A 27239-nucleotide genomic window follows, 5' to 3' on the forward strand; every position below is an offset into this window, starting at 1 on the left:
CTTATTCCATATTAGCACTTAAAGACCTTCACATGAGAATGAAATTTTCTTTGCTGCAATCTAGGCATTGGCAGGGCAGGGAAAAAACAAAACCCAAAAAACAAACCAACAACAAGAAAATGCTGCTGTGTGAAGCCCCTGAGTGGCAAAGTCTGCCTTAGAGTGACAGCAGCACTACCAGATCTCCCAAGGAAATGCTCTAGTTCTGTGTCAGTCACCCCCAGGAATTACAAGCAGGTATTTCACTTGAGAGCCCTGCTGACAATTTGCAAGGCAGGAATCATGAAACGCTCCCATCTTGTCCCTTGGAGGCAAGCACAGAGGACAGACTCCCATTTGCAGAAGGAACAGCACAGAAAAAGGAAGAGCAGGGAAACAGGCAGAGCTGGGGACCATCAAGAACATTATCAATTGTGGATTTACATGGCACAGACATATTTACACAGAGAAATGGCACATCACACCTATACACATACAGCTGTGTGTCTGCACTAGATCAAGGTCCCTAGCTGCTGATTTTGCCACTTCTTAAAGGTTAAATTCTGGGAATGTTAAGAGTGATTGGACTTTTTTAATTAATAAAACTTTTCACTGTTTGAAACCTTGAATGCCAGTTAAACTGCTTGGGATTCTGCTGTTTGGCTACTGACTTCACCTCAATTGCACACACTATCTGTGGGAAAGGGGGAAAGGCCTTCTGTGACCCTTCTACAACCTCTTCTTTGCCTTCCTGCGCCATCAGACTTGGGATACTCCTCCACATCAGGCTGGATGAGTGAATGTCATGTACTTTTGCAAGTTCAGGAAAGCCACAGAGTGGAAGTTGCACATATCCACCAATGTGGCAATAAACAACCTTTCCTGGATGAGCTGTATTAGCGGACAATACCTAAAGAGAATCCAACCCTCAAGGTTGTCCTTCCCATTCCTAGCAAGGGGAGTGGCTCCTTGCATTGTCCTCCAAAGTAGAGATGATCCTACAACAGCACCTTCAGCCTTGTTTAACCCCAAATGGCACACCCTTGATTGCTTACTCCTGAAAGCATCCACAGCAAAAAGCAGAACTTGGTCCTGAAAGGTGAAACTGTCCTTGCAAACGCAAAGAAACCAATGAGTGTCAAAGAATTTTAATTTACAGTGCAGGAAAAGAAAGCAAAATCCTACTTTACAGAGTTTTAGTTTTTCATAAGCTAAGACTCTTAAAGAAATGAAAACACAGAACATTAACTTGGAGGCAATGCTTTTTGACCCATCCACCTTCTGTCCTACACATTTTGAGAATTATTCTCTAAAGGTTCTTCCATAAATCCTGCAGAGGACTCCGTAAGGAAAGGTAAAATCATAGTTCATCTGGCTCACAAAACCAAAATGTCCAAATGGACTATTGTCAAGTATCAGTGGCTTAATACCCCAACTGAAACATGGAGAAAGACTTCTCCCAGAACACTGATACTCAGTTAATTACAAGAAAAATGAGAAACACATGAAAGTACATTTTTTTTTTAAAACTAAACTACAATTCAGTCAGATTTGTATAAACATTTGGGCTGACATTGAAGATATATTTGAGTATAAAGGATATGAAACTCCCATAAAAGCTTTTTCATCTGAGTCTCCTCTGGAAGGGGCTGGTACCAGTGTGATATGGAGCTATCAAGGCACATTCCCCCTGCTGCTGTCCCAGGACATCGTTCACATTCAGCAGGGCGAACACCAAAGGGTGCTCACAGACAATTCCCCTGACAATCAGTCCATCCCATGAAATCTGCACCCCTCTCCACTCCAAAGGCATGAAAGTTCAGGCCAACTGTAAAGGATACACAAGCACCAACACGCATCATTTCTTATCTTCTATTTCGCAGAACTCCTAGCAATTGTTGTATTACAATAAAAGTGAAATCACCCTCAGTTTATGCCTCTCTTGGGTTGTTCAGGAAATTTTCTGTGACTCTTTAATTTCAAATCACCAAAGACCAAAATTCAGCATGACAGTAGGTAGCCTGATGCAATAAACATATATATTCATGAAGACTTTACTTCCATTAAGGCTTTACTATCAATAAACAGGGAACATAAAGTTGATATTCTGCTAAATGTGAAGGAAACAATTTGCTTTGGAGGAAGAAGTTTTCCAGCACAGAAAAAAAAATCCTTTAGGCTCAGCTTCTTCCTCCTCTCCCAGACTTACTTTCACCCTTGATCTGATCCAGGCATAATGCAACTTCATCTGATGCCATAAGTGAGGTATTTTCCTCTTTATGGTAAACAAATGATCTCACAACCACAGGACCATGATTTCACTGCAGGACAAGAGGGCATCTGACGCATGGAATTAAAGTTATTGTTCAAATACAAACAGGAGAAATAATTGCAAAAGTAAAACAGATGAACAACCACATAAATTAATTTCTTGAATCACTGTTCCTGTTTTCCAAGTCCAAATGATTCTCTTTTCCTATTTAGGAACCCTGAGGGGATGAAAAAATATCCAAGATGGTAAAATTAAAAATTAGCTATTGAGCATGAAACATGCAATGATTGCACTTCATAATGCTTTTATTGCCTCAGTGTTGGATGAATCACTTCAGAGTTCCACACTGTTATGATGAAAAAAATGACACCAATAAAATCTGAGCAATTGATGTTATGACTTCATCAATCCGAGACTAAAGGCACGCACAGAATGACAAATATTTTCAAGAGTATGGAGAAAGCTACCACCTCATTCTGAGGAGGCACAAGTTGTGTCTTTGTCTCTTTCAGAAGAGAATTCTCATGTCAAAAAGATGGAATATTGAAATAATCCTCAGCACAGCTCCAAGTGACACAACCCTGCTTTCCCCTTCTGAAACCAGCCAGATTTGGTGTTCTCAAAACTATGAACAGAGCTAATACACAGTGAAGCTACAGCTAATACACAATGTTCCCAATTCACACAGTTCTCTGAGGTTCTGCATCAAGACTGTATCATTTTAGCAATGACCTGCACTTAGCTTTAATTTTTAAAAGTCTATAGATTCTGGAAGTATGAAGTAGAATTATTGTTACAATTTCAGTAAATCCCAAAAAGTTCAATTTATTGCTAGTTAAAACTGCCAAGAGGACAATAAACTCTGCTTGAGACAACAAAACAGCTGTCAGAGTAATCTCTCAGATACAACATTAAAGGAAAGGTACACAAAAAAGTGACTTCCCACAGGGAGAATGCACCGGCTTTTGACAGGTCAATCAGCCAACAACAGCTAACCAATGCAACCTTGAATTCCTGCTTAGAGTTCAACTTTTACACTACTATTTTACTACATTAAAAAATCCCTCCCATCTCTATAAAGCACCAGTAAATCCAAACCTATTCTGGAACAGCAGAAACTAACAATTTTTTTCCCTCTCTAATAAATACTAGCTTTCTTTTTTTAATTGAGTGGTTGGATTTCCTGACTCAGGTATTCAAGTCCCTGGTAGGATTCTTTCCTTTAACACAACAGCTCATATCCCTTATAAAATCACTAATAGAAAATAAAGCCCTTTTTGTTAACTCTAATCTTGCTTCCTTGCAAGTGTGCCAGAGGCACTTTAATATGGATCAGATCATGAATATCACAAATTACGCCAGCAATGTGTGGCAACAGATCAGCTTATTCATATAACAGCAATACCTCCTTCCTGCTTTGATTAAAAAAAGAGTAAACAGTCACTTCCTCTTAAATCTGTGTCTTTCTGATCCTTACAAATCCAGGTTTACAGTATGAGGTAATGGCACAGCACAAACCTTAGAATGACAAACGAGGGGTATTACAGCCTGTAATAAAACCTACTTCATTTTCTGTCAAAACTCTCTCCTGTTTTTCATGATGTACAGGTATGAAGTTACCCTAGAGCAGGAAAAAGTTAGTAGGGACTATTTTCTATAAAGTTTCCTATGGTGGATTCACAGCAGATGCAATATGAGCAAAGCAAACTATGTACAGGCAGGCACAATTATGGAAGAATTAATGTACCAACAAGAACAGCCCTGGCCGCAGTGTAGGAAATGAAATGAAACTCACAGTTAATTTATACAGAGTTTCGCAAAGCAGAAAAGCAAACCCCATTAAAGTTCCTATTTTTCTTGGGTATTGCTGGAACATGTAACTGCAGCCTATTTCCCTATTTCAAACAGACACACTGGGAAACAATTGTAAAACCTCGATACTGGCTCATGGGGAGGAAAAGACAAGAGTAATGACCAAATCCAAGTATAAAATGTTATTCACACACCCATTACTCCCTGCAGAGCCCCCAGCATGCTGCAAGCCACAATGTGCAAAAATAGCTTGTTATTAGCAAAAAAACTTATTTCCAGTATCCAAAGATTTAGTTCAAGTTGTCATATAATAAAGAGGTGCTCTACCTTTAGTAAGTCCTATTCCCTTAACATGACTCAAGAAAGTTTCAAGTGACACATTAAATGCCACTTGCCCAGTCCAAGGGACACATTTCGTAGCCCCCATTGACACTATATTTCAAAGGGAACTGAACTTTTTTGTGTCACCCACATACCCCTCTTGAACACAAATAAAAACTAACCTGGGCTGATGAAATCTTCAGGAAAAACTTTATGAAGCCTTCCAAGATCCTGTGCCCAAGGAGAACATTTAAATTCTTCAGCAAAACACAGTATTAACATCTGATGGGAAGAGTAAGTCAAGCAGAAGCCTTAGAAAGATGATGCTGGTTTTGCAGAAGGAATTAACACCTCTGATTTTTGGAGTCCTAACTCTAATTAAATTCTAAGCTGCTTTTTCCAGGTTTCATAAAATGCTATCTCAAATAGGCTTATCTTCTAAGAAGTACAGCTTGATCTTCCCATTAAAGAATCTGTTACAATGGAAACACATTAGTACAAAAGCCATAAAAGACTGAGGAAATTATTGACATTTTCCCCAAAATAGTGGGTTACCTTAGTATCACTTAAAAAAACAACATTCACAAGTCTGCTTGGAAAAGGGGAGCTTGCTGTTTAAATATTTTTCAGTGTTATCTCTATTTTGTTCTTTTTAATTAATAAAAGGATACACGCACTGACATTTTAAACACTAATTTGCTATTTAGCATCCCAAATTAGGAAGCATAAACATTTATGCACTTCATTAAACACTACCTAAGAACACTTTTGATATTAGCAGGACACAAGGGAGGCTGTTCAAAGAAACTTTAGGGCACACTGGAAAACACACACTCCTGCTCTTTTCACCCCTCCCCACGAAAGCTCTGGCTCCATCCTGCAGGAAGCAGCTGTTGTGAAATGAAGCCTAGAGATCAGTGGGATCTGACACACCTGTTCAGTCACACGTGTGGGGTTAGGGAAAGGGACAGGAATGCAGGGACACCAGTGGTGAAAGTGGGGTGTTCCTGTCTGGCAGCACAGCATGAGGCTGGTGCAAGGCAACCATGAAAGAGGTCTTTAGAAAGCATAAAGCAAACACTTATGAGTTAAGCCATTATTTACATACAGGTGATGTACAGGGAGAAACAACCTGTTTGACTCATCTCTTCCAAGAGAGGCACGGCAGCTCCAGCACACATCCTCCTCCTCCTCTCCCCTCCTCCTTTTCTTCCACCCACACAGCACTTTAAAGAATTATGGAATCATTTAGGTTGCAAAATACCTTTAAGATAATCGGGTCCAGGCATTCACCCAGCACTAAACCATGTCCCCAAGTGCCACAACTATACCTTTTATCATTTAAATACTTCCAGGCATGGAGAGCCCACCCTAGCAGCCTGTTCCTTCCAAAGTAATCTACATTTACAGGACACTGAAAAAGGCTTCATGTCAGGGTAGACCGGCACTACAGAGAGGTGATAAGAAATGGGAAGTTTTTCAAAACTACAGGAAACTGAACTGCAGTGGCAGAAAAGAAACAAATCCTGACACTCCGGAACAGGCAGACCAAAAGGCAGAAAATCACATCTGTGAGCCTAAAATAAACAGGTTAATCGAGATCACTAATATAACAAACCCTCAAAATTCATCAATCCAGACCTCAAGTTATCTCTAAACCCTTCATGGAAAGACTTCAGGTTATTTTGTTTCACTTACAGACAGTAACATATAGTTCAGATGACAAATTACTTCTAAAAACTTTGCATCGCAAGTCTAACTTCAAGGTAGAAAATTATTTTTATTTGTAATTAAAATTTGTGCTAAAAGTGTCCATTGTTAAATTATGGACCCAAACAAAATTGTACTAAATTTTCTATTGTACATACTCTTGCCATAGTGTGGCAATTTTTAAATTGCTTGAAAGTACAAATACACTAAAAAGGTAATAATTCAAGAACAATAGTATGGACACACTGAGGAACTTCATACCACAACCAGAAATCTGAAGTGTCTTGGTGCCTGAAAAAGAACTGCTTTTAGATTTATTTATTAAAATGAATTGTCATGATTTTACAACTTACAGCTTTGGGTTCTTTGTTGTTTATTGTTTGGTTTTTGTTTTTTTTAAACTGTGATGGTAATAGTGATGTACCTACAAGATACTTGAAAGAGAAATGTTCTTTGTGTATTTTTGATCAAATATACTGTTAGAGATCAAAACAAAGATTTATAAAAACAAACGATTGAAACTTCATTTCAGGAAAAACACTTTGTAAAATACAATAAAACCCCTTTCAATAGCAAAGTGAATTTTGTACAGTTCTTCCCTCTAAGCAGATGTTTTACTGCAGCTGAGATCCACTAACTCCAGTAAAACTCAACGTAGGGCAAATGGGTCGGTGTCCGCAGAACCACAGCCCATGTACAACCGCAGGTAACAAACTGCATCTCGCTGGAGAAACCTTGGAAACTTCAGCTTTCATTGTGAGTGAACTTACAATATATCTTACATTAGTTAAAAGCAGTTTACACCATGACAGAACCGCTCAAAAAACGAATCAGTTATAGGAAGAGAGCAACGCTTCAATTCGTCTTCTCCCATCAGCAAAAATGCCACACAAATCAAAAACCAACACTTAAGTAAAACACTAAGACTTTATTAAAAATCCAAAATTTATTGCAAATTGTACTTTGCAATTTCCCTCCTTTCTTCATTTTTACATGATTTATTGATATCCATGATTTTTTCACAGATGTACTTGTTGACTTTGGAGAGTCTCTGTGCAATTTCAGTTTCATCCACAGTTTCTTGTGCTATTCTATCATACAAACATTCTGGGGAGAAAAAAGAAAAAAGAAAGAGTCATTAGGATATTTTTAGACAACAATATAGCCCTGAGTTGGGCTAACTGCTCAAGAGACAGCAGTGAGTATATACTGCGTATAATTGTTGCAAGACAAGAGAAGCTTTCCTTGATTCACCAGCTATCTTGTTAAAGTCAAGATTCATCACCAGGCTTGAATCAGTGGCATGACTAACTTCCAGTTATGCTGTGACTACATTAATAGGCTTTCCCTACAGAAACAAGGCTAAACCCAACCTTTCATGGTGTCAGTCTTGCCTGCCTGACTCCTGCATTTATCTGAATCTCCACAGCAGATTTAGTCTCTTCCCAGGTGAAGTGTCCCACCAGAGCTGTATCCACAGTGAGTCACTCCCACCTTCACCCCTTCAGGAGGGTATGGAAATGCTTAGGAAGAGAAGCAGTAACCAGCAGGAGAACACTGTAACTCATATCTTTTATTTTTCACATCTCTTCCACATACATTCACATCTGTGTCTTTATCAGCTGCCCTGTCCCTGGGCTTATTTCACTTTTATTGGCAGATTATTCAGGACAAGCGTCATCTCTTTGCATGTTTGAACAATACACTTTGTGAAATAAACATTATCTGGAATATAAAAAGCAAGCAATAGCAATAACTGCAAAAGCAATGTGGGCAGTTAAAGTTGAGACAATTTTTCTTCCCAGATTTGGTAGTTTGGTGCCAGAATCCTGCAGAGGTTACTGAAATCTGAAGTCGTGCAACACACACAACTCCTTAGTGATAGGCAGGTTTGGCATTTTTTGATTTTCATAAACAGATCAATGTATTTTGTTGTGTAGGCTTCCCAGACTGGTTAAACAAACTTTTTTCTGCTTTCCTAGTGATCTATTCCATTAGCTGTTTATTGCTTCATATACAGAAAGACATAGAGATTATTGCTTAATTAACGTGGTTTACAACATTTCTAATGTACCATATTAAAAAGTTATGAAAATTAAGTACTATGCATGCTTTGTAGTTCATTTGGAAACCTCTGAGAAGTTTTATAAAAGGTTATTTTGCATTAACAAGGTTTATAACAGTGCACATCCATCATACTTTTTATCATTTCTTTATTACATACTACACAGTGGGGATTTTTAAGAAGCTGTAGAGATATCAGACACATTAAGAACTAATGTTGTCGCTCAAAAATCTATTTTAAATAAGTTAGTCTGTGTCCACAGAATGATGAGAACATCTAAAGCAATGTGAATTTTATATTGTAAGACGTACTGAATATAAAATAAATGAAATTAACCAGCATGCAGCCTGATAGCTGAAATGCTGATCATCTGTAAACTAGGATTGGAAATACAACACCTAAGAAGAGGCACATTGCTGAGAGCCTGAAGAAAGGCAGTGTGTTTGCAGGACACAAACTGGCCCTACAACAGTGGCAGGAACACTCCCAGGCAGATACACCCAGTAAGGTGAACTCCCAGTGAAAGACAGGCTGTGTTGGTCGTTCAGCCACAAAGTCAAGCAAGGAATCACTTGACAGAACTCATTTAAAAGCTGGAATTTTAGAAGTTGGTATGAATCAGACAGATCCTTGATCACAGTTTTTCCTCTCCATCTCTTCCATTTCTCTGAGAGGGTGCGGAAATAGTAGTTTAGTACTTGCATAAGGATACTGCTTTAGGGTTTCAAAGAGTAATCTGGGGGTTCTGCTCCCTTGTCTTTTGGCTTTACAGGAGCACACAGACACCCCTTCGTACTGCTGAATACCAAAAATTCAAGTAGACCTCAAAGGCTAACACCAGGGGCTTCACTACTTTTTGTGATGCCTGATCCAAATCACTGACTGTGGAAAACTCCCTCACGTTTCATCTATTTGTCCCTTTGCTGGTCATCTTTTTCTCTTGTTTTGCTTTCTTCTCCCTGGTGGGGCAAGACCTGCTAACACTGACGCAAAGGACACAACAACATGGAAAATCATGGTTATGAGCTCCCCAGTCCCACTGATACAGGCAGCCTGACACCTGCAACACTGGCCATGCAGTTTAATTGGTTCATGAGGAGATTGTACAGGCTGGAGTCTAACAAAAGGGGAATCAGAGACAAAGTGAAAGAAACACTAAAAAGAGGAACATGGAAAACCAGGGTATGTAATAGTAGAATTCAAATGAGGGTTGAAGCAGAGGTATGACAGAAAACATAGAAAAACAAGGAAATAGGAAAGAGCTGAATTGCTGGTGAGTGTAAAGGTATGGAAGGGAAGAAAGGGAAGGGCTCTATCTGCCTCTCATCATGTACCTGTTGGAGCAGACTCCCAAACTCACTGTAGTCAAAACAAGGGGAGGTAGAAGAAAGCTATAATTTAAATGGCTCGAGCAACACACAGTGGCCCTGACAGAAGCAGAAGAGGAAATTCTCACAGAAGCAACTTTGCCAGCAGCGTTGAGGAGCAAAAGCCTCCAGCAGGGAAACTGGAAACCACATTGCAACAGGCCAGTGGAAAATGACCCCTTTTTGCTGTGTGCTTGCAAATGCACACCAGGGCAACCACTTCTGCTTCCCATCTGGAGCTGACACAGGGAGCCACCGCCACAGAGTGGATTCCTTATGTGGCCAGTACATCATTGCTCAGCTACATGTGTAAGGATTGTACCTAAAGACCCCAGACAGAACTAGAAAATCTGCATGGAACAGCTTCCACTTCCATATATAGTCTTGAAGCAGATTAGTGAAAAAAAAAAAACCAAAAAACAAACCATGTCTTTTACTCATTTCTTATAAACTAAGAAAGATGACAGCACGGAGATAAGTTTCCAACTTTTCCCCACACAACACAGACACAGACACACGCACACACTCAGAGAGGAATCGTATTTCTTACTCCAAAACATGGTACTTTCATGGCCGATTACAACACCTCTTAATGAGTTCACAGTTAAGAGCACATAGCAACTAAGAACAGGAAATGCAGAATAATGAAGCTCTACCAAATGGGGAGGTTTATTTCAGCCCTACTGCAATTTAGTATGGACACAAAACCTAAAAACCCAATTTCAGTATATATTCCATGAGGAACCAACTCAGTTCTGACTCAAAAAGAAGCTTGAAATACCAAGAGAGACAGAAATGATGCAACACAGGCATGATGATACAAAGGGACTGAAATTCACCATTCAGTTTAAATAAAGGAAAAGGCCTCCTCTCTCTCTCAAAGTACTACACACATGGACTCAGGCTTGCAGTTACTGAATACACACATGGACTCAGGCTTGCAGTTACTGAAAGCGTCATTGCAATTTTCCCTACCAGATGAGGTCAGCAATTTATACTTCCTGTCCAAATTCCAATTCAAGTCCAACAATTAATTTTTATTATTTCCATTTTCTTCACTTAAAAGGGTAAAACTATTCTTCCTTGCCCTTGAAGGTATGCGTATTTTTATAGTCACAGCTATAATGGTTTCTGTGCCTCATGCCAGAGCTGGTTATGTTCTGGATGAAAGAACGTGGTAAAGCTACTCTCAGTCTTGTTTAAAGGAATATATGCACTTTAAAAAATCAGCATGTTATAAATGAATTCTAGAACAACATGTTGTTCTCCAGGCTCAGAGTCCTGCCCTGCAAGTGGTCTAAAGTGATGATCTTTTCAAACCTTACTGAAGTCAATGTACAACTCTTCAGCTGTGGAGGCCTGCACTGTGCACAGCTATTGCAATGTGTTTTACTGTTCCTGGGTACATATACACTTCACAATGCAATAGCAATCTGAATTACAGTTTTTAATCAGTTAATTTTAAATGAGCTGAAAAGAAGCATCTTTCAACTCGGTGATTAATGGTTAAACTCCAAAGCAGGAAGCAAAAGTTTTCAAATAACCTACCTCTGACAATGCTTAATTTGTGAGGTGAGAGAGGTGGCTTGGGAACGGCATCTTTCTTTTTTTTGGTTGCAACTCCTGTGACACTTCTGTTCTTGAGAACATCTGTTCCCCAAATCATAACCGCTAGATTTTTTGTATACTTTGAATCTCCTTGTGTAACTTGCAGCTGGTGCCATTTCTCCTCATCTACCCAAATTCCACTGCCAAGATGGACCTAGAAGGTAGTAATAATAACAACTTATCTATGGTATGTAGCACACAACAGTATCCAAGTGCTGTAGGAACATTAATATTAGGAACTAAAATAACAGTAATTAGGGCTGAACAAACCCATTTTGCCTAACTCTGAAACTTTTCCAACTTTGTGGGTCGGGGAGTTCAAGTCAACCTCAATACATAATATAGTTCCTTTTAGCAATCTCTACTTTCCCCCCCCACATAACCTCTCTCCTGAAAGGCTGTGGTCAGAAACAGATCGAAGAAGGAAACAGTGAACACATCCAGTATTATAAAATTATGCACAGCATATAAACCAAGCAGTTGCACCAGCCTAATTCAGGAGCAAGATGAAACACTTCCCTTCAGCTAAAACAGACTTTACCCAAAGCATATTCCAGAGGCAGTAGAGAGGAAATTACTTCCTAAGTTGTATTTTGTACCTGTTGGCAAGACCCAGGCTGATTGTTTAAAGTAACTGGAAAGGGAGAAAGGATTTTGAGAGCTTCGATTTCAATATAAGCCAGGAGAGTTTGGAAGCTTTGTAAAACTTCCAGGTCTAACACAAAGTGCGTCTATCATGTACGATCAACGTAAATGCACCACATGAATACTGTTTTGTGGTTAAGCAATGACCCATTGCAGCAACATCATAAACTTTCCATTATCTGAACAATGGGAAGTCGAGGTATTTCACTGAAGTAGTAAAGCAGGATAATATGGAGTGTGAAGCCAGTGGACAGTCTCCAAAAGGAAGATGCTCAAGAAGCCTGGTTTTGTTTCTTAGTCTTGCTCAGCACTGACTGTGCTTGCCTGTCTCCCACAGGGACACCCTACGTCTCTACCCCAAGATTTCCAGTGCTCCAGTCTTAGGACAAATGCAGGACAGGAATCCCAGCAGCATCCTTAGGCTGCCACTACACATTTGAGCTGATAGTCCTGACACTCAGGACACCTTCAAGCAACAGCACAGAGGTAACTCCACGAGTAACCAGCACAAGTCTGACACAAGTGCAACCAGGACACATAGGCTGGCCCTGTGTGGAACCACAAGTACTTTGTACCCTGAATGTCCACGCTCCAGTTCCTAAGTACAGTGCAGCCTCCTGAGCTACCTCTGCACACAGCAAGCTTTGTTCACATGGTGATGGACTTCACTCACAGGGTCACACACTTGCTCTCATCAAAATGAGCTAAGGTGTGACCCACACCTCCCAACTGCTGATCAGAGCTCACTGCACTTACCTTCAGACAATCTGGACAAGTGCAACATTCCAAACTATCGGATTGCTGCATAGCTAAAATCTAGCTTTGATAAGATCTGGTCCAATAGGGGTTCCTTCTGTAACATTAAAACTTAAAAAAAACTTTTGCCCTTCTTATGATTAAAAAAAAATCCTGTCAACAAAATCCCATAGCAAAACTACATCAGAAAACTGCCTTAACTGCTCTGCCCTTAGTTTTCTGTGGTTTTACTCATTTTATCTGGCTTTACATAAACTGTGCTGCTACCCATACAAATCAGAGCAGTATCACAGAAGTCCCATTAAATGCAATGAAAATTGGACAAAGCTACTGTAAAATTTTATATACCAAACATTTTACTGCCTGTATTCCACTGAATACCATTTTTCTTTAAATGGAAACCTGCTTTAATTATTAATGAGGACTATAACCCCAAGAAATTTTTTATTACAATGGCATCCTTCAAAAGCAACTAGATGTTTAAAAACTTAAATAGAGTAATATGACTGGTCTGGCTACAAGCCATGTTATATATGTTATATATATATACATATTAAAGAAAATTTTACCTTCCTTAAAGCATAAAACATGCAGTAAGCTGCCTGTACTGCAAAATCTTCTCCACTAAAGGGATTCTAAGATGCTTTTCACAAGTCTTCCTGGACAGAAATTCAACTAGTAATAACCACAACACAACACTCCTTTTTTTTCATTTTTCTCAGTTGTTGAGCCTCTCCATAAATAATTTTTAAAAAAGCACACTCTTCTGGTGTTCTCTATATATTTTGTAAGGCAACTTCAATGAGAAGTGAGCTGTCTGTGCTCAGAAAATAATCTTAGTGCATCTTTAAATTTAGTTATTTCTGGTTAGATCTTGGAAAAGTTCTCAGGGAAAATGTTTGAAAATAACTAAGATTTTCTGTTTACCTAGAAAATAACTAAGATTAGAAATGTTATGACATACCAAATTTTGGATGTCTGTATTACATTAGTTGTAGGGACTGTTGTACTTGATCAAAAATCCAATTCCTCTCTGCCAAAATTAGGGTTTGCCTTTGCCAAAGATTATTTAGCTTCTTAAGATACTACATTATTCATTAGCTTGAAGTTACTCAAAAGAAAAGAACAAGTTACAGGAAATATTTTTAATATTTATGCTTCAGACAGACAATCTCTTTTAACATGCTTCATTTATTAAAAAAGCAATTGCTGGTATGAAACACCTATGGAAACAGCAACTACATGACAGACAGCCACAGCCACGGCAATCTTACGTCTCCCTTTTTCTATTTCTAGCAGTGTTACGGTGAGGAATTTAATCTGCCCGTGTCTCAGTTTACCTCTCTACAACAGGCCTGGTACTGTTGCCTATCAATCCCAAAGCTCTGGGAAGCTTCCTGTACTCCACACTCAGAAGACGTTCCCTTCTTGCTGGAAGAGCTGCCCCATGAGCCAGACTCTTGTCTTGATGAAATCAATGGGAAATTTACTCCCAATTTTAGAGACTGCGGGATCAACCTTCAAGCACAATGCAACAGAGACAGCAGCGAACTCAAAGCAACGCTCACCAGCGTGGCTGTGCTAACATCTGCAATAGATCTAAAACGTGCCTCAGAAGATGAGCTCTTTTTTTTTTTTTCTTTCTTCTTCTTTCTTTTTTTTTAAATGAATGGCATAGGCTCTTTTTCAGTGACTCCGTTTTCCCTCTGGAGGGAAGAGATTTATCAGCTTTGAAAGAATCCTACGAAGATCAAATCTGGTGCCACAAAGGGCAAGATTTGTAAAAAAAAGTATTTCAAATACTCTAGTGGTGCATATCAATATAGAAATACTGAAGTAAAGCCATAAATAAAGAAAACTGAAGAAAACTACCCTCCAGCAACTCCAAATACATCATTAGTTCACATTTTTTGGCATCTGAGCAGGCTGTAGACCCAGTAAATAGACAAACCAAGGACCAAAACTACAAAAAATAATTAAAGAGATACTAATATCTGTAGACAGAAAACTTCAGCAAAAGAAGTGCAAAGAAGCTGACAGATGAAAAAAGGGTGCAGGAAAAGCTGCATACAAATACTAAAGGATGTGCCCTATCCCACAAACCTCAAGTGGAAGAGAAGGAGGTAAAGAAAACTCGTACAGTAATACACCCTAAGTATTCATTGCACAAATTCACACAAAATAATCAGTCAAATTACATATTTAAATATATTGGGCAAGAAAAGTCAAACTGTCAAACTGTCAAGATTCTATTGTTTTTCATGTACATTCATCTTCAAGAGGGACAGACATTGTGTAGTCAATCTTTTAACACAAATCTGAAAATGCAGTTTCATGCTATAGTCCATCAGTAATTCCACTGTACAGCAAAGCTGGAATGGATGTTTCCTCCTTAAGGGTTCTTAGATTAGGGTACCAAATGCATCTATATACACCAAGAAACAGGATCTGCACAGGAAATTCTGAAGGACTTAGAGTTTTGTTTAGGAAACATCACATTTATTTAATGATAATGAAATCAGCTGTAAAACCAAGCTTAGGCAGATGAGCAGTTAATGTGTTAAACATGTAGAAACGTGAAAAGCTCTCAGTCAAATTCTGGAAAACTAAAGCTAGATGGTATTTCAGCAACTTCACAGTCTCTGGAAAGTAGCACTACATCAGCTCAGTTCAGTGGCAATGCTCCTACCAGCATCAAGGGAGCCCATTTTCCTTCCACAGTTCATAACTACCTCCTGCACTCTAACCCAAACATGAGGGCTTCTCTGCAATATGACTACAGCACATAATAAACATTAAAAACCTTTTAGCAAGAAGTGTTTTGGTTAAGTAGACTCATGTAACTTTATAATGTGGGTTACTGACTTTGGTCAATATTTGGTGTATTTATGGATGTCACCAAATGAAGACTATGTCAATTTGCCTGTGCATGCATATTTAATAACTATATTCCTCATGTTGCACAGCCTTCAATGTTCTCACCACTGAGGATATTTTTCTATGCTCTTCATATTTGTGTAACTTCACAATTCTCCTCAGCATAACAGCACACCTTCATGAAAACTGAGGAAGCTTGTACAAGCTGCTACCATCCAAAACCCCCACAATCATGAAAATTCCACAAGAACATCACCAGATGGACATTTAAAAATTACTCATGCTATATTTAATATAAAATACCTTTCCATTCTCGAGAATATACTTGTCCATTACTGGAACAGGGGCAGGGTAGTACGTTGATGTATTTGCTTCCTCACTGAAGGTCTTCTGTACCTCAGGTTCGGGCTCAATAGATTCAGGTTTTACTTTTTCAACCTCAATGGCAGGTCCTAGACAGTTAAGAAAAGAGAGCTGTCTGCTATCCCAGAGAACATGAAATCAATCCCTTCATCACCCATGATTAGCATAAAATAACATATTAGTCATGTTCATTTTGAAGTTAGAAGTAATCTAAACCAAAATCCTACTGCTGAACGTCAATAACTAAAAGCAGGATAAGTATTCCTGATTTATAAACATTAAAATGTTTAATTTTAATTTAAGTGTTTAATTTTATTCCTAAAGCATAAGGACAATTACAGATATGGGTAAGATTTCTTCAATGCACACTAAGGAAATTATATTAAAATGACACTGAAATTAAAAACCAAAAGCAACAATAGTAATTCTTCAAATAAGAATTGCTATATAGTTGCATAGGAACCTGCATAATTTACTGTGATAATTACATAAATTATCCACACAATTACAAATTTTATAGAAATCCAAAATCTCTTTAGATATAACAGAGGTGTATAAAAATAGTGAGAATCTGCAGAAATGCTATGAAGGAAACAGGCTCCTTACACTGAAATATCATGCACAGAAAGAATATCAAAGGTTAAAAAACCCCACATATGTTAGAGTTTTGATCGTCCAATCCATCCAACACTGATTTTTATTTTTAATGTAATCAACAAAAATTAGGCACAAATTAAACAATGGACTACTACTAAATACATGTTTGAGACTTAAAAGGGGGATAATTATTTTGTCAATCATCAACTTTTCTTTTCCAGATCCAAGTTCCTAAAAGGACAGAAGAACAAACTAAAAATCATTTGTGAACTGGATTTCATGACTCCATTCATTGCAGGGGTTCCACCAGAAGTCTAGGCTACGGCCCCAAGCCTATCAGTGTCCCTTGGTGTGTGGCTCTAGGATCCCAAGAAGCTCCGGCAGGCACTGAAGTTCCATGCAGGGCTGGTGGCTCCACAGCACAGCAAGGCTGCCAGATTAAACTCTGGACACCGTGGAAATACCCCACGTCCAGAACTCTAAGGATGAACTCACCCACTTGTCAGTGCTAGATTGTAGCAGGCTGTTGCTGAGAGCACTGCACCACTCTGCAGCCCAGCCCTGACATCTTCAGCTGGTGACAACTCAATCATCATGTCACCCTTCAGCTCCCTGCTCGTGTTTGTGCACACAGACCCAGCCCTGAACTGATCCAACTCTGCAAGTCACACTGGCACCACAGCCCAGGTCTTAGTCACGCATCTTAAATAGTTCCTGTGCCTGGAACAAGCACAGCATTCCTCCCTCCTACTTTGTGCAGTTTCATTTAGAGATTATTACACAGCCATAGCCGTGCTTCCTCCGTTGTCAGCATTTGACATTTATCCTATAGCTTATCCTACACCTACATAGCCAGCTAAATGTTCTCAGCTGGCTGCCACTCCACGCTCGCCAGTGACTAAAAGTTGTCTTGGCAACTCAGACAATCCTACACTGCAGTGCCACCAACAAGAGGGTTTTAAGAGCCAGCCCCAGTGCAAGCATGGCACAAACAGAGAAATCACACAAACATCCCATTTGCATTTTCATTTCATAGTGATCTTAGTAAGCACCTCTAGTACCATGAATATACAATGGTACAGCCAAGACAAACTGACTCAACCTGAGTTTACAACCTTTACAACTTGAGACTCTAAAGCTGATTCAGACTTGGGGGGAAGACTTGAACTGGTTAAAGCACCCAAAACCTGCCCACAGCATGGGCACAACTGAACAAGCAGATGCAGGGATGTAACTGCCAGTGGGACCTTAAGAAGTCATCTCTGAAGCTGTTACTTAGAGAAAACGTTCATCAACAAAGGGCTATTTACTTATACTTTGAAAGTCACTTTGAGGAAGACACCTAAGTCTAACCACCTTCTTCCTAGCAGGAAACATTCATTTCCCTTTAAACACTTTTACTAGTCCCTATTTATAAGCCTTTTACTGTTTTTAGCCATATATTGACACAGCTGGAATTTGGTTTCAAGAGCTTCCCCAAGGAAAAAGCTCATTAAAGTCCACAACCACAACTCTCACAGGTCAGAATACCTCTGCTCCAATTCATGCTTTACTGCTTGCTTAGAAGTCCAAAAGGAAGCCTTTAAAATCTCTTTTTTATATTCTGGTTTTTGATTTCCAAACAGAAACCTGCCCCTAACCAGGCAGTCTCCACAGCCACTTCCACAACTTCCACTAAGCCCTGCGTTTTCCACCCCGCGTGCTGTGAATTGCACATGTAATCTGCACTCCTGCCTGCCGGAAAACAGAGCAGTGTGCCCATTCCACCACACTCCAAGTTCCCCCTCTCTGCATCTTATTTTAAAGATGATGAATGGGACATATAAAAATATTTACCTCTATCTAGAGGCTTAAGAATGACAGCATTTATGTAATGAGGATCAGGGGAAAAAAAAAAAGAAGACGATTTTCAGAATGCAAGAAGGAAACAAATGTTTTATTGCAAAATCTTTCTCAATCTGACTGCAGATTTTTTTATAATGTCCAAGAGGCCAGAAAATTCAAATCAGGATGAAGAGGTAGAAGGCTTCCCTTTACCATCCCTTTTCCTCAAAAATGTATCTTAGGCTACATGCTACTCCTAAAATTAGTAAGAAAGTAAAAATAAATTGACTGATAAAGTGGTCAGCATACATTTGTAAGCAGTAAGTTTTTTCACACAGTCTACCAGAATTTGAACCAAAACAAGACAAGCTGGAGAAGTGGTAATATTGGTACTTTCTGTACTTCATAGAAACCTTGAGCCTTTTTTTTTGTTTTTGTTTTTAAACATCAAAAACATCAAAAAGCCAAATAAATCTAGAAAAGCTGGAAAACAGTAATTCCTGACATGTGGTAAGACATAAATCCCACTTCATTCTCCCTACTCTGGTGTCAGTCCCAAGACACTGTAAACTGGATCACTGAAATTAAACTAGGATTAAAAATAAAACCTTGGGGGTCTGTGTGCAGGTGCTGATGAATCCATGTTTCTGAATGAATGTGAGTATATTCCCTGGCTTTGGAGCAACACTAATTCTCAGCAAAATAACATGAAAACGAAGAAATAACCAGGGAGCTAAAAACACCCAAGCATTATCCCTATACAACTTTGGTACTTCTGACCATATTTCCAGCCACAGGAAACTGCACAGATCTTGCCTGGGATACAGCTATTCTTTTAAGAAGTTATTGAAATTCTTCTTCTGCAATCCAAGGGCTATTTAAAGTCCCTACAAGGGAGAGTCAGTTATTTAATTCTTTATATTATCTTGCTCTCTATTGATTAAAAAAAAGGGCCAAATTAGGTGCATTTCAGGTGCAACAAAACAAACTGCAAAAGCCTACAGTTGGTTGCAAGGCTTCCAATTCCCCAAGTGGACAAGGCAGGAGGCTGCACACAGTATTCCAGGAGCTCAAGAAGGACACCATAACCTTTTCCACAACAGCCATCACATTTTTCCACTGCTCTGGTCCCTAGAGCCCCGGAGAAATGCCTGCCTTCTCCGGGGAGGGATCTGCTGGGAAATAATGTACTAAAATCATGAAGATGATATTCAGCATTTCTCCATGGATCAGTACTGATTTCACTACTGTCACTTGCCACAGCTGCTTCCAAGGTTCTTTTGTGACAAACAGCAATCTGGTGTCACCATGAGGAAGATGAACCTCCTCACTCCTGCCACAGAAGTGGCTCCAGTTTAGTAGCAGAGTCTCAAGTACAATACATTGACTTCCAGCTCCTCACTGAATTGAACAAGTTGATAGGAAATTAGGAGACTGACTACTTGACTGCACGTTAGCTCAAGAGGCTGTTCTATATTTGATCTGCAAGTTTAAAATGGCAACAGGCACGCATTTCCCACAGCTGCAATTCATCAGCACAAACCAGCTGTCATCTCATGCAAAGAAATCACAAGTCTCTAAGGTGAAACAGAAATGCAATTAGTTTGCATTAAGTCCAGCCTGCTAGAAGTGCAGTGTAACATAAATTACACGTAATTTGAAACTCTAGGTTTAAGAGATCACTGCAACTGCAGATGAATTCAGGATGTAATTTATTTTCAGAACAATTTTCAGAGATTATTCACATACCCAAACATACCTCATTTATAAGCTGGAAAAGTAAGGAAGACTAAAAAAGTCTTTACATATCTATTCTTGATTAAAAGTAGTACTTTTTCGTACTGTCATCAGACTCTCTAATTTAGAACATGCTGAAGATGTCTCCCTTGCTAATTATTCATAAGTTTTGTATTGATCTTTCTAGAACATGGTTGTTTCTCTGCTGTGAATGAGACTACAAGGAAAAACAACAGTTAAAACACCGAGTCTTAGGAAATACAAACCCTGTGAAGGACAAAGCCAGCACGGCCAAATTCTACCTTTACCATCCTTAATGTAAGGTTCCTTACAAGTAATAATAACAAGGGATTTTTTTTTTTTTTTGGAAGTATCATATAGCTGATATTTTTTCCAGGTATGTGATTAAATTTAAAGAGCTTGTCTTCAGTGCAATTTGGATTTGCTTTGAGTTGTCAGACTGATACATACAATAGAAATTCATGCCCAATATTTAGAGAAGATTCAGTATTTTTTTTCCAGTTTCTTTTCCTCTTTTATTTTTTTTTTTTTTCATCCTAAGAAAATTCTTTATTTGGCTGAAACAAAAAAATGCATCTTCTTTTTCTTAAAGTGAAAGAAAAGAGACAGAATTCAGTAGCTGTCTTCATTTCACTGCTGGTCTCACCACTCCCAACTGCTGTCAAGTCTACCAACTAAATTGGTACTTTACGCTGTTCAGCCCCATTGCCTACCAACATCTGGCTCGTGCTCCATTCCCATAAATTCCAGCTAACTACTTGCAGATGAAGAAACATCTTTCCATCCAAGGAAAATTTTAGAAAGCTCAGTGGAATCTCCTGCCAACCACATCATGTTTTTCAGGCTGCGGCAACCTTGCCTATTTAGTTTTATTTAGAAAGTTAACTAGAATGTTGATGGTAAGTAACGACATTTTAATTATGCACAGTGTAACAATGATGAGCATTCACAATCAGACACTCAGTTTAGGTTGTGGGACACTCCAAGAACTTGGCTCCAAGGGTGTGGGCACACCTGAACACATGCTACAGCACAGGCACATGCTCTCTCAGGTCCAGCTCTGTACGTGAGGGTAACTCAGACCCACATGCAAATTGCATGCACTCGTTCCAGTCCAGGAAAAGAGCCAATATCCAATTGACATGCAAAAATTAAGTTTCCAGATACACAAAGGCAGACGTAAGAACAGCATGCTAAGTTTGGATGCATAGATTTCAAACAAGTTTCAGTCACCGAGCAAATCTTCAACACAGCAGTACCACATTCTAATCACAAATAAATGTAATTAGTCAAATTTTTGAAGGTATTCCAAGGGTATCATCTTCAATGAAAAGGATGAACTTTTTATTTTGTCTTTTTTCCCATTTATTCCAACATAATGCTTAAATAATTGTTATAAACCCAAACAAAGGAGCAATTGACCCAAGATATTTAAAATTGAAATCCAAATTACAAAAACCTGCATTTTGCAACAAGTGTTGATAAATGGGACACTAATATGAAGTTTTTTTAATTATGCTTTAACAATCCATTGTTGTTCAAATAGCATGGCTGTTTAAAGCCACTGCTAAAACTTCAGGAATATATCACATTCTAATAAGCTGCTAATGGGAAGAGGGGTCAGAAAATGGAAGGTAACATAGTCACATAACAATAAACAAAATCCCTAACTGCAAAGGATAAATTAGTTTTAGCCCAACTATTCATTCCAGCACCTTTTCTTTTCTTTTTTTTTCTTTTTTTTTTTTTTTTTAACTGGAACATATTGGTATATTTTGCAAATGATGCTTTATTAACTTTTCCAGCATATATTGGAAGGTCAGAGATTCTTTATAATACAGCTGCTTAAAATGGAACTCTGGTTCAGCCATACCAGCACAAAGACCTCTAGTTTTTAAAGAAAACCCCAGACGTACATAGCATACAAATTTGACACGTTGTACAGCCACAGCAGAAAACCCTTTTAACATTCAATGTCCAGTTTAACAACCACTGCTATTCTTCAAATACATTTCCATTACTATTGATCACAACTGCAAAGCTCATTCAAACTAGTCCCACTTAAGTCCGGCACTTACCACTACCTAGTCTTAGGAGCAGTACATCCTGAAGCCTCCTGTTCAAGTCTCTGAGCTCTTTCATTTCTGAAACGAGTGCCCCATACTCCTTTAGCTTCTTTGCCTGTTGCACAAGCTGTCTCCGCGTTCTCTCAAGCTCCTGTTGAATGTGTCTCATTTCTTCCTGCTGCTGCTGGTAACTCCTCAGCAATTCCTCATAAAGAATCCGAGGAACTACGGCATCGTCCATATTGTTCATGCCTTCTGTAGCCTCCATAAAAGCCTCCTCAGGGCTGGAAGTATTACTGAGACTCATCCCGTTCTGTTTTTCAAGGCGAGCAACAACTGCTTCAATGCTTTTGTGTGTACCTTCACTTTGTTTCCTCCCATCTTGTCTCTGCACGTTACAATAAAAAACAAATAAATTAGGAGAGCAGTAAGACATAATAAAATCAATATTCTACAGTCTTGGGAACTATTCATATTCTTGTTCTCCAAAAAAACTAAGACAAATCCAGTCTGCAAAAATATTTTGCCTCACAGTTTCTCATGGATATAACATATAGCATAACCAACATGCAACTGTAACTCAGCTAAATGCAGGTACAAACTTCTGAGGCAGTTACAGTCCTTCCTGCATTTGTGCAACACTTAGAAAGGCAGTGTATATAGGTCACTTGATTCCATATCATTAATTTCTTTTTTAAAAAGTGGATCTAGATCTCTTTTTCTTTAAAGCTTACCCTTAACATTCAGATTTCTGACAACAATTGATTTTCTGATAAGAAGGAGAAAGAATCAACTGTGTGCTCCATTTGTCACCTGTGACGACATCAGAGGTGAAAGCAGCATAGGCACAAAGCTGTTCTGTGAACTGAGGGCTTGTCCTTCCCACACTTTGGGAGACAAAACCTTCTCTCACTATCCCTACAGCACGTTCACCCAACTGCCTGATGCAAGTGACTGAGTTAACACTATCAGCAAATACTGAAAGGGATTTGAAAACACTGAAGCTGGAGACAGAATATATCATCCAGCCTCATCTTCCTTATCAACTGATTCCTTCTATATTAGTTCTGCATTGCAGAGGCTTCAGGGCCTGGGAACTTTCAGTGGAATTTTACCTTCAGTCATCTGCACAAACCCTACAAATTAAATTACACCACTTTCCTGGGGCCTGGATAGTGGGATTAATATGTGACAGTACAGGTAAAGTCACTAAGTTTTACTGGCCAAATAAGAAAACGTATTTGAACTTCCAAGCAACTGCAAGGAAAGCAAATGCAACTCACAGATTAGAGGTGAGAAGCCGACGCTATCAAATTCCTATACCACAATATCCATGAATAATGTGGCAGAAAATTGTTTGATAGTATACCTACTCCATTCATGTTCTAAAAAATAATTTAACAATTAAAAAAAAAAAGCTGGCCCATCACAAGGAAATGCACTAATATCACTCCTGCAGCTGCAAAACACATGAAGCCACAGAGCAATATCTCATTCTGAAGGCTTGCAAACTTTTAAAGAAGTAATTTAATATCAAAAAATAAATACATTTCCATATTGGGTTTTTGGCATTTGAACCTAAAAAGGCAACTGGGAGTTACAATGGAGTGATACAGTCCTGTCAATTCTTCTTCTCAGTCACTGCTGTAGATGGGCAGTCTCAGAGCACCCCTCCCAATTCCAAACAAGCAGTGAGCAATGTCACAAGTGCCACCACGAACAGCTGGCACAGTTAAGTACTGGTGACTTCTAAAGCATTCTGGGCCAAAGTGGAAGAGCATTGTTGCACCAATCTCAGATGGCAGTTACACTGTGCAGACAGTATACACAGGAAAACGTTTCATTGCACTTAAATCAGGTTTTGAAAACCCATACCCCACCCCCCCACACAATGTGACCCAATTTCACCAAACATACTATTTTAAGGGGATCAAAAGCAAGCCTGGAATTCTTAAGCTAGGATGTTTGTATATGCCCCAAGCGCTTGCAAGAAGGATTAAAAAAAAAGGAGAGAAAAAAAACAAAACCAGAAAGACTTCAGTACCTTACTGTGTCTAAGCTCCACATCTTCTTCCCCATAATCTGTAACCTCCCCAGCTTCTTCTATGTGATTGAGAGAGAGTTTGGGGATTTTAATTTTCTTCTGCATCACACTGTTCTCAAGGTCAGTTTTGTCCTCTAAAATGTATATTAAAAATAAGGTTTTGTTACATTAATCAGTGTTCTTACTTTGAAATACTACACATCTTAGGCAAGACCAGTTACAAAAACCCAACCTCCCATGCTCCAATCCCCTCATAATACCATGATCAAATTAGCCCATGGTGTAAATCCACTGATGCTTACTGGCAATTCTAAAGTTTCAACTGGGGATCAGTCTGGCCCAACACACAAATAAATATTGAAAAATGCCAAGCTAAATTCAAGCGATCAAAAGCATTGATGAGCGGCTTGTACCAGCACCAAAGTAAAAGTTGAAGAGGCTGTAAATAAAACTTCCTAAAAACCATCTGTATTGCTTTAAATTATGTTTACCAATGGTATTTTCATATTCATAATCCACTGCAGTTCAAACTCTTATTAGGGTTAAAGTGAAAATAAACTTGGTAATTCATCCCATACTCTAACCATCATCTGTCAGCAGCACAGATCTATTTGCACACATGGCAGATTCTGCTGTTCTGCAAAGTTCTGCAGGGCTAGAAAATGGAATGTTTTTGGAGAGCTTCAAAGTGCATTACACAAAAGTTGCATAAGAACCAAATCTGTAACAAAATTACTACACAACCCTATTTCATTAATTAATGGTATTCATCCTTTTCCTTTGGCAAAGCCATTAAATATTTATATGAATCTTTGCATCTCATGAAAATATTGAAGTAAAATATTTTCAAGTTTTTCACATTTTGACAGATTTCAAAATTAGGTATTTAAAAATATTAATCTGAAAACACATTCAAAATATTTTAATATTCCTGAAAAGGTAGAGAGGAGACAGTGAACCAAGAGTACAGTCTCCCAAAAATGTGCCTGTGGTAAGTAATATTCTTGCAGAGCAGACAAGGTCTGAAAAGATTCACCTGTTCCTGACAGTGTCAAGGAGAGATGCATTTAAATTGTCAGTACACTGAGAGCTTATGAACAGGAAAACATTTTGAGTCTTCTTATCCACCTGCAAATGGTATTGTGCAAAGTGTCCCATGAATATTTTTGGAAGTGCCAAGGAGGAAGGCCCCTGTGAGTGCTTAGTTACATTGACTTTTGCTTTCTCAAATTAGCATCTCTCCACAGGACCTCAAAACGGTTCGTGTTGACAGTGTAGGAAAGGGAAACAAAGGTAAATCACTGTTTAATGAGGAGCAAGGCATTCATTAGAAATGAATTACACAGATGAATGCAATTCATTTTGTTACAGATAGAAATGGATCTCTTGTAGGCAAATGGTGATATTACAGCCCAAGGCTATGTAAAAAGAATAGGCAAAGAACATGCAGAATGAGACATTAGACAACCTGAAATGAAACGCAGATGGTAGCAATAAATACTAAGACAGATGCAAAAAGAAACAGATAAACAACAAAAAACAGCTAGGCTTATTTTAGATCATTCTCCATTCCCCAGAGCATTGTGGATGCTTATCCCAGTAAAACAAAAAGGCAATCCAACTGTTTCAGTTTTGAAAAATAAACCCCTATGTTTTTATGTATCTGGAAAATGTAGGTTCATCAGAAACGTGAGATAAGCCAATTCTAATGCCAGAGAGATGAGAAGAAATTAAGGGAGCCCTTCCCAAGAAAACAAATAATACAAACTTCCAGACTAAAGGATAGACTGATGGGTATCGGTATTTTCTTGGAATTTAAGAATAGATTAATCCACATTGAAAAGAAACAAAAAAAAAAACCAACACTTTCTGTGTTCATGGATTTTGGGGCATTGGATAGACTGAGGAATCCTTTGCTAAAATACATTCTTTCAGTTCCTTGGAGGAAGAGCAGCACATGGATACTGCAGAGCAGTTTCTCTAGATTGCTTTGCCAAACCATCTTCCATAGGACATGCAGATGACCTCCTTCTTCATTTAAAGAATTCAGATCAGTTTCTGTCCTCTGAAATAACCCTTGTCCTCACAACAAGATGGACACAATCCATTACTTGACACAGCTAACAAATCTGTCTGCTGACAGCTCATTGAGGTCACCTGAAGCCAGAACCCCACACCAACTGGAGAGGGACACGAGCCATCCTCCCCACGGCAGGCAAAAGCGACCCTTGAAACAATGAAGGACAGGGGTCACAGAGGGGTAAGTGCTTGTGCAGACTACAGAAGCCAGTAAATACTTTCCAGTGAATAAACCAACAATTAAAACAAAAACAGTTTAGAAGAACAGTAATATTTATCTTTGATTTTGGCTTTTAAAGTCAATTCATAAAGGTTAATAACACTTCTATGCACTTAACGATGAAAATGAAAGAAAATACTTGGTTTGAGGTCAAAGAAAACAAATGCAAATTATTTTAATTCTACATTCTCTTCACTCTCTACTCAATTTCAGTTTGCCTGTGAAATTTATGTTTGCAAAACTTCACTGGTTTTGAAGTTTGTTTATATATCTCCTTACAAATGGTTAGTTTGCACATTGCTGGCATGTAACTATCAACACGGTTTTCCTTCTGTTCATTTGACTTTTTGGTTTTACTGCTTATCTGTACATGAGCCAGCAAGATGAAGAAAGGAACTGTTCTCTCCACACACAAAATCTGAAGAAACAATGAGTTTATGTAAGTTAAAGCTCAGGAACTTTCAATGTCGTCAGTAAGTAAATAAATGTTCCTCTGCCTTCCAATAACAATACATATAATATTTTTTTACATATGCTCTGGTCTTTGAAAGCTTATTTATACCTAACACAATCCATCCAGTGTGTTGAATATGAAAAGGCCTTTTGTTCTTTTTCTTTCTTTTTAAAGTGCATTTCTAACCTCTGTTGTCTTCTGCATTAGCCGCAGATAGAGCCAGAAAAATCTCATTCTGAATTTGAGATTAATGCTGGAGTTCTGGCTCTTGTTCTGTAAATATTAATGGAATTTGGGAAGGGGTGGGAAAGAGAGTGGAGACTGGGGGAAGGGTAGGAGAAACATGAACATACATTTATAGCAGTTCTCCTTAGGATTCGCTGTCTGTTGTGGCAGCAAACAAAAGAAAGGTACAAAAGAAG

The 27239-nt window shown here is 38.7% G+C and overlaps 1 protein-coding gene across 3 annotated transcripts in view; it reads right to left on the reverse strand.

Moving 5' to 3' along the window:
- Positions 1 to 27239, reverse strand: part of LOC131580845 (BEN domain-containing protein 5) — an 880930-nt gene that overhangs the window by 310837 nt on the left and 542854 nt on the right. For 2 of the 3 annotated variants that reach the window (XM_058842534.1, XM_058842535.1), the window contains exons 2-6: positions 24065 to 24198; positions 22033 to 22408; positions 15716 to 15864; positions 11075 to 11288; positions 6998 to 7201 (exon numbers count right to left, since the gene is read on the reverse strand). The exons of the other annotated variant lie outside the window; for it this stretch is intronic. In XM_058842534.1, the coding sequence (XP_058698517.1) occupies positions 7041 to 7201; positions 11075 to 11288; positions 15716 to 15864; positions 22033 to 22408; positions 24065 to 24198 (1034 nt within the window). In that variant the 3' untranslated portion in view covers positions 6998 to 7040. Of the gene's footprint in view, positions 1 to 6997; positions 7202 to 11074; positions 11289 to 15715; positions 15865 to 22032; positions 22409 to 24064; positions 24199 to 27239 lie in introns of those variants that run through there. 3 annotated transcript variants of the gene reach the window in all.

This window comes from Poecile atricapillus, chromosome 7 (genome assembly GCF_030490865.1).
Source record: "Poecile atricapillus isolate bPoeAtr1 chromosome 7, bPoeAtr1.hap1, whole genome shotgun sequence".
In the NCBI taxonomy this organism is placed as follows: Eukaryota; Metazoa; Chordata; class Aves; order Passeriformes; family Paridae; genus Poecile; species Poecile atricapillus.